General features: G+C 42.1%; 1 protein-coding gene across 3 annotated transcripts in view; it reads right to left on the reverse strand.

Annotated features, from left to right (window-relative positions):
- The window catches only part of PAMR1 (peptidase domain containing associated with muscle regeneration 1), a 74,469-nt gene extending 63,622 nt beyond the window's left edge, over positions 1–10,847 (reverse strand). The window contains exon 1 of one of the 3 annotated variants that reach the window (XM_038406322.2): positions 10,590–10,847. In XM_038406322.2, the coding sequence (XP_038262250.1) occupies positions 10,590–10,662 (73 nt within the window). In that variant the 5' untranslated portion in view covers positions 10,663–10,847. The remainder of the gene's footprint in view (positions 1–10,589) is intronic. The other 2 variants (XM_038406323.2, XM_043515892.1) reach the window with 2 other exon arrangements.
- Positions 10,848–11,768: the final 921 nt, after the last annotated feature.

Here is an 11,768-nt window from a genome sequence, read left to right on the forward strand (position 1 = left end):
GAGCATAAGCTTTCGTGAGCTACAGCTCACTTCTTCGGATGCATTCCACCAAATGCATCCAGTGAAGTGAGCTGTAGCTCACAAAAGCTTATGCTCTAATAAATTTGTTAGTCTCTAAGGTGCCACAAGTACTCCTTTTCTTTTTGCTAATACAAGTCTGTCCACCAGGGCTGGAGGGCTCACTCCCACCTACAGTAGATGTGCCTATCAAGGCTATTGCAGAGTGGGGTTCAATTTAGTTTGTCCTAGGAGCTGAATTCCTGAATAGGAGAGTCACAGTCTCTGCACTGACCCTAGGACTGGGTTGAAAATGTTGAAAATGCAGGCCTTTGTTCTTAACCTCTTTTTGCCTCTGTAAAAATGATGCTCATATTCCCACTTATATACCATATATCACATAGGGCTGGCACAGGGATGAATCTGGGCCTTTGCATTGTAGCAGCTTCACGGCTAATCTTCAGGGCTGTCAACCTTTCATTAGCACCCAATATACTCTGCAAATGAATCCACAGCAAGTCAAGTCCTGAGGCATGCTCCCTGGCTGTCAGCCTCCGACATCATTTCTCTTTCTTTCCTGCCTAGGATTCTTTTCTTCCTTGTTTCACATAGACTTATTTCATCTTCACCTTTCCAAAAAGGCTGCTGCCCCCTCCTGGCGAGTGACCTGCTTGTGCCATCCAGCATGGCGTGCGTCAGAGGAACTGAAACAGATTATTAATCAGATCGCCTTGACAAAAGTGTGTCTGTTTTTCCCATCACCGGGATGGTCGGGGCATATGCATGACTCACCCAGTCGCCTCCTTGCCAAACCTCAAATGCAATCCTATCCCAAACTGCAGGACCTCAGAGAATGAAGTGAGAAAGTCCCACAAGAAATTATTTTATTACTGCTCAGGAAGGTTCACTTCAGAGGAGTTGACAGAACTATTGTTTGCAATTCAATGGAAATGCAAGCATCCAGAGTTTAGCTTTCACTGTATCCTTCTGAAGAGCTGGAAACCACTCCAGAGAGTGGCGCAGTCTCTCTTTGCACACTCCGCACCCCCACCTCAAAATAGTTCCATGGTATTTCTTTAATTTTTAAAAAATAAGCTTAAAAGGGTTTGCACAGACAGTAAGGTCTTACTGAAATAAGGGATAGGTGGATGGCAGAGAGACTTTAAATCACCAGCTTTACTCAGTCTGAGGGCTGGGAGAGCATGTTGCTCTTGGGGGCTGAGAATAGGATATGGGCCTGATTCCACTCTCATCAAGTCTTGACACTGATTTCAGTGACAGTTGGAGTGAGCCAAAAAGTATCAGCATTTCACTGGCAACCCAGTCATAAGTCAGGGGCAACCAGACTAGTTCCAGGTTGAAGGGCGAGGGAACTGGATGGTTCTAGGGCATTGGGAGTGAGATACAAAACTTCCACATAAACTTTTCAAAAAGTATTAAGCACCTAAATCACATTGAAAATCAATGTGATTTAGGCTCCTAAGTGACCAAGGGAAAGTTATACAGCTATAGGTGTAGTTATAGCACCACAATTCCCCACGAACACTCTCATTCCCATTCCCATATAAGAGTTTTTTTTTTTCGGTAGTACCAGGATACTATACCAGCAAAGTGCTTTGAGGGTGGCTGCAGTTTATACCAACAGAGCTGTGATTTTGCTGGCGTAGCTTATTCGACACCCATCCCCCATCAAATAGAACAAACTATACTTCTGAAGGTATAATTGCATCTATATTAGGGGCTTTTGCCAGTACAACTGTGTCGGTAAGGGATCAAATCTCATCTCACCTCTGACCAAGATAGGCATGCCAGTGGAAGATTATAGTGTAGACCTAGCCGAAGGCACTTTTGAAAATGTTACCCTGCACCCAGATCCAGGTTAGCATGGATTGGATGACAGAAGAGAATGGAAAACTGGAATACAGAGACTTTCCCTGGTAGGTCAATGGCTCCATACTAGCCATGGTTTGTCAGGGACTGGGGGATTAGGAATGAGATATACCGTTTTTCATCTCTAACTAGTTAGTTCATTTAATCCTGGTTTTCAAAATACACATCCACACTTTTCTCCCAGTAACTAGAGAGAAAAGGGGGCAGTGCCCCACTTCCCATATTCTTTATACAAAAATGATACATTAATGCTGTCCAAAATTCACAAAAAGAGAGAGAGAATCCTATGGGGCATGGCTGGATTCAACAGTCAGATGGTCCCCAAGAGAAAGGAAGAGAGTATAAACACATTGTTATTATAGTTTGAATTACTATGATTTTTCAAATCTTACAAGCTACTTCTGCTTTCTCATGGCTCACTTTCCTCAGCTGTAAAATCTAGATAGTGATACTTACCCTCCTCCCTAGTCTATGCTTTGAGATCTAGGGATGACATTTGCTAGATAACAGCTAATGCCTAGATCCTATTGAAATCAGTGGAGGTTAGGAGACAAAATATATTTGTGGATCCAGGTCTAAATTGTTAAAATAATAATAATTAATAAGAAACATTTCTGCAAATATCTTGATGTCACTTTTCAGGCAGCAACATCCTCAAATATACTGGACATAAGGCAAAGTTGTCAAGATAAAATAGTGAATTTATAAAAACTTAATCCCATGTTTTAAAAAAACTAAAATCCATATTACTAATCACAGTTTGGGCACTACCAGTCTTAATAATTAAGCATTAATTAAAAATGAAATACTTCTACAGAAATAACCTATTTTTGACTTTTTTTGTATGCTATAATTTTTTGACCTTCCTTTATTTTTGCCAATGATAAAAGACTGGTCAACTTCACTTTTGTTTACATTCAGTGTCCTTAGCACATTGTTGCAAAATTTATGTTGCAAATACTCCAGGGAACTATGGCAATCCATTTAAAAAACTGTTTTCATTAATATTAAACAAATCACAAGTTATTTCTATTTTAATAATGGGTTGCACTAATCTGGAGCCTAAATTATGTGACAGTTTTCCCTTTAAGTAACTATGTCCATAATTCTGTCAATTGTGCTGTGCAAATTAAGTGTTTTATAATTAAGAGTAAGCTCGAACAAATATACTCCCTTTACATCCCTTTGGATGTTTATATAACCAATTCATGTTAGACAGGAAAAATATGACCCTTTTTATTTTATTTTCTTCTTACTCTATGATACTCATTAACAACTGTTCTCTTGTATGGAGCAAGCTTGTGTCTGAATTTCAAGGAGCAATTTTTAAAAATGCTTCATATTAAACAATGTTCCCTAGTGTAATACCTTTGAAATGACAGGTTTCAGAGTAGCAGCTGTGTTGGTCTGTATCCACAAAAAGAACAGGAGTACTTGTGGCTCCTTAGAGACTAACAAATTTATTTGAACATAAGCTTTCGTGGGCTAAAACCTACTTCATCGGATGTATGCAGTGGAAATTACAGTAGGAAGATAGATAGATAGATAGATACACAGAGAACATGAAACAATAGGTGTTATCATACACACTATAACGAGAGTGATCAGTTAAGGTGAGCTATTACCAGCAGGACCTAAAAGTCGCAATTTTACAAAAAAAAAACTTCAAAAACAGACACCAACGAGAGACTGCTGAATTGGAATTAATTTGCAAACTGGACACCATTAAATTAGGCTTGAATAAAGACTGGGAGTGGATGTGTCACTACACAAAGTAAAACTATTTCCCCATGTTCCCCCCCCATCTCCCGCCCCGCCCCCACTGTTCCTCACACGTTGTTGTCAACTGCTTGAAATGCCCCATCTTGATTATCACTACAAAAGGTTTTTTTTTCTCTCCTGCTAGTAATAGCTCACCTTAACTGATCACTCTCATTATAGTGTGTATTATAACACCCATTGTTTTATGTTCTCTGTGTGTGTATATATATATATATATATATATATATATCTTTCTACTGTATTTTCCACTGCATGCATCCAATGAAGTGGGTTTTAGCCCACGAAAGCTTATGCTCAAATAAAATTGTTAGTCTCTAAGGTGCCACAAGTACCTTTGATATGAGTTTTTCTCATTAAAAAAAAATAGCACTGACAGAAACCCAACAAGTGGTGATACATTTTCTTTCCTTTTCAGGTCTGTGCTCATTGGTTTTAGATTTGCTTTATTTTTTAATTCAATTGTACTTTCATTCTTGATAATATTGCAATCAGTCTCTGGTCCCCATCCTGTAGGTGATGTGGGTTGAACTGACATTAAAGTCTGTGAGAGCTCTGAGCACACGCAGCAGCTATGTAATTCATCAGCTGTAAACAAGATAGAATCCTGGTTTTACAGAAGTGAATAGCAAAACTCTCCCACTGACTGTAACAGGCCCAGGATTTCAGTCATTGTCTGCTGGTCTGAGCACAAGCCTGGGAGTCAGGAACAATAGCATTCTCACCCCAACCCTAAATCTAAGTCTTACTGATCTTGGATATGTCACTGAGGGCATCCTGGGACCCTGGGTATGTATTCAAGTGCCTAGATCCTGATGCGCACCCTAGATCTAAGCTAGCTTGGGTATGTTTGTGTGTGTTCCACTCATACTTCTGAATGCAATGTCAACATAGCCACAGATCACTAATTTTGGATGCCTTGTATTTTGGGTGCCCCATATCTAGGGACCTGATTTTAAAGGCGCTGCATATCTGCAGCTCAGTGGATTGCAGCCGTAGTAGTCGGTGCTCAGCACCTGAAAATCAAGCCCCTTCAAAGTATCTCAAGTTGGGCAGTCAGAAAGTGAGGCTACCAAAATCACGAATCACTGATGAAAGTGAAGGCCTTTGTTCTACCCTCTTTTTTGCCTCAGTTTCCACATTGTACAAACGATACTTGTAATATGGAGTTTCCTACAGATGTTGTAAGGATGAAGGCAATAATGTCAACTTTAAAAATCATACACCTCTCTGAAATATTTGTACTTACAATTCTTGCCAACAACTAAGATTGTTGAAAGATGAGAGGGGAAAATATTTTCCTGTTCTATTCAGTTTGCTTACTTTGTGCATCGGACAGTAACTTTGTGAGGACTCAGAGTCATTGTTTCCCTGTTTGTATGTTTTCCCTGATCTTTGTGTTGCATTTCACACAGTAACGAGGGTGGGAAGGAAGGAAAACAAAGGGAAAGTGCTTGTATATAAACCACAAAAACTGGCAGGTGAATTCAGGGACAAGTGCTGACACTGACACTGCTTTTAATTATTTTTTAGGCATTACTTAGATTCCTGGTTCACATTGTCCCCTTAAAAAGAAAAGGAGTACTTGTGGCACCTTAGAGACTAACAAATTTATTATTATTATGCTCTAATAAATTTGTTAGTCTCTAAGGTGCCACAAGTACTCCTTTTCTTTTTGCGAATACAGACTAACACGGCTGCTACTCTGAAAATTGTCCCCTTAATTAGTGAATATTTATAAAGACAAAAAGTGCCATAAGTGTTATTAAATGATATTTTTATCATTGTTAAAGCGCTGAAGCTATTTTTAGTTCCAGATGCAGAAGTATATTTGAAGTGGAGTAAATGACCCACAAAAAATATGTTCCATTTAAGTACTGTATTTTTTAAAGTATTGAATAAATTATTTAGTGTAAATACAACTGCCTGCTGCTGATCAGGTCTGATCAACTGTGTTTTATAAGCCCTACACCAATGGTTCTCAACCTGTTTACCATTGTGGGATGCATATGCAGCTCTCTGTGTTATATGGGCCTCATCCACACAATATATAAACTACCTGTATGTCCCTGAGGATGTCACATGGGCCACAGTTGTGTGCTGATTGGGGCTGCAAATTGCCCACAGGCTGTGGGTTGAGAACCACTGCTCTACATTGATAACAGGCAATGGAGACTCTACTGTAGTTCAAGAAGTGAGGCCTGTTTTGATGCAAGAGGCTCTGAGTACTATCTTTCCTACTGCAATGAGGTATTGAGTGGCCCAGATGTGCAGCAAAGTGACAACTGTGAAGTTCCTGGATGGCTGCAGAATTGTTACTGTGTATTAAATACCAATATCAAGCACCAATTATACCCTTTATAAACACAGGTACTTTGCTTCTTAGCAAGAATACAACAACAAAAACTTCCCATAAGCTTTTCCTCCGTAGAAAGGAAAACAAAGATTGTTAGTGGGGGAACAAATGTCTTTAAAGGTCTTTGTCCTGTCATAAACAGGAATTTCAATATGGTTTTGAAGTTTGTCTCTCTATATGAATGGCCTTGCTTGACCCATCCTAAAAAACAACTCTGAAAATATCTCCGTGTAACTAAAAACAAGGCTAAGTAAAAGACTAGCAAAAGTGAGGCTGTTAGAAAAAGTCTGAGAGTAGCTTCCTATGTGCCGGGGGCTGGAAGCTGGCCATCTAGGTGGTATGATGGCAGGAACAGCACATAACAAGAATATTTCTAGGGTTTTCTGGTGCTTGATCTTCATTGCTGAGGTGACACCACATGAGTGGTCAGCAGAACTTCCAGCACAGTCTTCCTACACAAGAAAGCCAATGTTGTACCAGTTCTAATCCCAACATGGCAACACCAGCCCTACAAATCCTCCTTGTACAATAAATTCTGCAGTGTTCTACAGGCTACCTCATCCCAGCAAGTATTTCACTGCCATTTTGGGGACTCTAATTACAGGCAACCACGACAGGCACTAGGGGGTTCATATTTGCTCCTGCGGCAGCTCTCTGTGCCTTGCTCCCCACATTTCAACAGCACCTTTTTTCCTCAAAGGCAATTTTTATCACACCCACCATTGCCCCATATTGAGAACTTTCTCCCTTCCTCATTGCCTTATACTGAGCCCACCCAAATTCCCTCTTCCCCTTCAGGGCAGGCTGGTTGGGTCAATGGCCAGAATGCTATGCTACAGGAACAGATCACAGCAAACCTTGTTCAGATTCTGACCCATCTCAAGCACTCTCCTCTTCAACCCACATCCTCCCCTCGCCCTGAAAACCTCAAACCCCACCTTATCAGTGCAGGTTTTTGACCAGTTAGGCCAAAATACAAGCCATACACCAGAATGAGCAGGCTGCTTTCAGCCTCTATAGCACTCTGGATCGGTCTGCCCCAACCCTGCCCCCCTCTCAGCTTCCCCTGTGTAGTTTTGTATTGGATGGTATTATTATCTTGTTGTAGTTAGTTTGTTATCATGAATTTGTTTGACGGGCCTGTGACTGGGTAAAACAACCAGGAAAGGGTTAAGGGCTACCTGTCTGTCACATGAGTAGCAAGGGATTTAAGGGAAAGGTGTGGCTTCCTTCCACCACTGAGAGGAAAGGGTAAAGGCCTCTGAGGACTACAGGCCAGGCTTGGCAGGGAAATTGCTTTGTTTGGTGTTACTTCTAAGTTTTTGTGTTTGATCAATGAACTGTGCTGAGAGGCAAGGGTCTGAAATCGACTTGGGCAGGACACTGTTTCTTTTCCTGAGCTGGAGGGAGAGCCCACCAGCACACAGAGCCCAAGCCCACAAAGCTCAGATCTTTATTAGGATACTGAGCTGAACTTTCCCAAAGTGTGGAGGGTGTTGGTTCATTCCATTCTACAGAGAAGGGCAAGCCCCAAAGTTCAAATCCATCTCCAAACAGCCCCAGCATCTGTGGGTGTTTGGAGAAAGGATTTTGGATTGAACTAGTCTCTAGTCTTTATTATTAATTCTTGTCCATCACCCTGAGCACCTCAGCAAGTTTGCTTACAAATAATGTTCCTTGCAATTACAGAGATATCAGGAAAATCCATGAGGCTCCCATCCCAGTTTCTGCTGAATTGTTCCCAGGGGGATGTGGGATTTACCCCACCCTACAAAACGGATTTGGGATTCTTTCCCTAAACTCGAGCTTCTATATTGCTTCTATGGCCCCTGACCTCATTCCCCTCTAATATATCCATATTGCAAGACTCCCCTGGTGGCTGCTGCCCCTGGAAACTCGGAATGTTGAGGTTCCATCTCACATAGGAGACAGCACCCAAAATAATAGTGACACTGACAGAATTAAGGTGGGGGTCCTTGTGAGTTTGGTGGATGGACAATGTATAGGGCACTGATGAACTGGCAGGGGATCCTGCAAGCCTCTTGTTACCCGATCTGGCTCTTGGGGTCCTATAAAAGATAATCCCAGCTTTCATTTAGAATGAAAGTCTCTAGCCGTTTGTCCTTGTGAAGAGTCTAAAAATGCACTCAATCTTAGCGACTAGGTCACCTCAGTTTATGTATCTGGATATATCTTGAATGCATTTGGGGTCCACTTCTGCAGCAAGAGACTAGGGGACCTCAACATCAACGCACACCCTTTTTAGGAAATATGAATCAGCTATGCTTCAGGTTCATTCCCAAAACCAACTCCCTAATTTTCCCCCACTCCTGTCCCCAAATCCCCACAAGCCCTGTACAGCAGGATGTTATAATCATGGACAGAAATTGGTTACTTCCGTGGGGAGGTGGCAAACCATTGTTGCTGAACCTGCCCCAAAATGTGAAGGCTGCTCTGCTCTTTAAAATGGTCCATCTTTTCTGAGCTGTAGCTCACGAAAGCTTATGCTCTAATAAATTTGTTAGTCTCTAAGGTGCCACAAGTACTCCTTTTCTTTTTGCATCTTTTCTGAGTGATCCTGCTGTATGGGGAACTCCCTTCTCGGATCCCCCACCAATTCCTCTAGGTGTATGTGGGAGAAGCACTACATAGTCCCTGCACTCCTCCCTACCACCAGCCATAGCAGTGAAAGAGGAGGAGCAGGAGAGGAGATAGGGCCAAGGTGCTGCTGCATTGAGAGGGAGTCCTATAACCACTGTAGCTCACCTCTTGCCATGCTGGTGTCTACCTTCCCAGCATCTGAAGCATTAGTACCAGCAGGGAAGCTGGAGGTCCATTCCTCCAATCACCAGCCAAGGAAAATCCATTCCACCACCATCATCAGCCTGAGAAAGACCTGATCCTCCTCCCACCTCTGAGGCCTTCAACAGTCAGGAGAGACCTGCCCACCTCCAGTTCCAAAAAGGCACTCATCCACCACTGACCACCCAGCACAACACCTGAGGGGATTTACTCCCCACTAGAACAACCACCCCATAACTAGAGACTGTGGGATTATTCTTTTGCCACCAGCAGAGGTTGTGGGATGGATGGACCTGCCTGCCATCACTGCTGCTAGGGTAAGGAACAGCTACTGTGTAGGGGAGCCACATCAGGTAGAGAGGAGAGTGAAGCATGATAAGTTGTGGGCTGAGGGTTAGAGACAAAGGGCTAACACATTTGGGAGGGAAAGCAATGGAAAGAATTAATGGGTTTTATGGAATGGGAGGCAGAGTATTTTACACAGGCAATGTTCACTTGTATCACTGAGTCAGAACCTTTTGGAAGGAGCCCCTTGTTAACATTTTGGAAGCAAATGACCTTCATAGAAAGTGCCCATCCTCCACCCAGGGCCTACTACCACAGGACCTGGGAGACAAGAATAAAGCTGCGACAGAGGGAAGCTACTCTGTTTATGTCCCCTCTCCCCACCGAGACTGGGGAGGATCCTGAGCCATTATCATGAATACTGTGTTATTTATAGCTGTTGAAGGCTGCATTGTCTGGGTCACTGGAGTGTTTACTTGATATTTACCGTCATTATTTTTTAAAGAGATACTTACCTTACTGGGAATTCTGATATCACGGGTCTCCCACAACTGAAATGTGAGCCCTGTTTCTCTAGCTTTTTAATACCAGGGACCAGCATGCTGCCTTCCTAAACTATGTCAGGGATCTCTCAGGGACCAGCACTGGTCCACAGATTGGTCATTGAGAAACACTGATTTAGAGGCACCTTATCTCTGAGTCCTCTGCTGGTTTCTAACGAGTTACACTCCTCACAGAGCAGCATGAAGAGCTGACATTAGGAGCCAATGTTTATAAGTAGCTAGAGCCGCATTCACGTGTAAACAATGCACATTCTTAGGAATAATCATAGTAATGTGTGCTTCTATCGAAATGCTCATTGTTAACCTTATCAAGAGGGAACTGAGTATGCTGGTTCAGCAGAAAGTGGCATAAGAATTTACTATAAAAAGATCATTCAGCTTTAACAAGGTTTCCCCTTTGAAACACTAATATTGGCAGAACTAAAGCTCAGGTCGGAAACAATGTGTGGCTTTTGTTTTCCTTCTTTCCCTCTTGTTTTTGTTTTTTTTTTTTTCTCTTGGTGTTGGAGCTGGAGAGGAAAGTCTCTCTGTTGCCAAGACAAACAAATTACACTTTACAAATCATAGACTTAAATGCCCCTTTTATCATTATTTCCTTAGCATGGAGTGTTAAGAAAATAAAGCAATAAGTAGGTGAAGTGATTGCAGCCCCTTCTCTTGATGGCCATTGGCCAATAAATCCAGCCAGTTGTTTCCCTTTTAAGTCTGTTAAATGTCTCGGGAAATTATCCTGGATATTTCTCCCTGGTGCCAGCAATAAATAAATAAATAAATAAATAAGCCCCTTCTATTATTAACATCCCTTCAGATCTCTCCACTTCTCAGGACAGCAGCAAGAAATCAAAGCCCCCCTGACCACAATGAAGGGAAGGGAAGCATTCAGCCATGTATACAATGCACTCGCTTACTTACAGTACCTCTTGGCAAGCAGGAGATGAAAAGGAGCTGGAGGAGTGCGAGTCCTATGTGAGTCCAGGGGGCTAGCTCCATGCTGTCCAGGCCAATGCCACGGAGTGACTGCTCAGGGAGAAGGATAGCAAGCGAGCTGCTTTTACTGGGACCTCACCAAGTCCAGGCTGCGAGGCATCTCGGATTTCAGACCTCTGCTCACTCCCATCATCACCAGAGGGGAACTACCTTCAAGAGACTTCTCAGGCATCCAGAAGCGCGACGTCACCCCAAACCTCTCCACTGCTGCATTAACCCTTTCTGGGCTCCAGCAGGCAACCCACTTAATGGAGGCTATATGTGGGGGGGGGGAGATCAGTAAAGGGGAAAAATGCTCACATTTAGATAGCATTTTTCATCTTCAAAGAGAAGAAATTATAAAGGAAAAAAAAATTTTTTTGTCTGTCTTACCAGCTAGTGTAAATGAGCAGAAGGTGCCTGTATCCCAGTAGGAGGTGCTCAGTGCAAGGTCCCTTTAATTGTGCAGGAGGTTGTGTGCTGATGGAATGATGCACGTTAGTGAAAGGCTGGGCATGCTCTGTGCATGGGGAGAGCATTCCTACCATCCCCACCAGTGGCTAGGAATCCTCGCCATGTGAAATGTGCTGCTCAAGGATGCCTCTGTCATAACGTAACCTGAAGAAGAGTTCTGTGTAGGCTTGAAAGTTTGTCTCTTTCACCAACAGAACCTAGTCCAGTAAAAGATATTGGACCCATGTACCTCGTCTCTCCAACATCCTGAGACCAAGATGGCTACAACACCACCACTATAACACACATTTTTATGCAGGAATCAAATAATGAATAAGGTTATTTAAAGATTTGTTCCACTATGGCTATAAAATGCAAAGTGCAAAAGGAATGGCTTGGAATAACCTACCCTAGGGATGGTTGACAAACTCTTTTGACAGAATAGTTTTCTATTGGAAAATGTAGTTTTGTTGAAATCTAAATATTTCAAGGGAACACATCAATTTCAACTTCATTTTCAAGGGAAGAAAGTCAAAACAATTTATTCTGACTTTATCGTTGCATTTGAATTTGGTTCAACTTTTATATTATATTTTAATATTAGATTATATTTTATATTTATAATGCTTTGTGTTATAGTCTAATGTTTCAACATTATCAAAATGAAGTGTTTTGAT

Source organism: Dermochelys coriacea, chromosome 6 (assembly GCF_009764565.3).
Source record: "Dermochelys coriacea isolate rDerCor1 chromosome 6, rDerCor1.pri.v4, whole genome shotgun sequence".
NCBI lineage: Eukaryota > Metazoa > Chordata > Testudines > Dermochelyidae > Dermochelys > Dermochelys coriacea.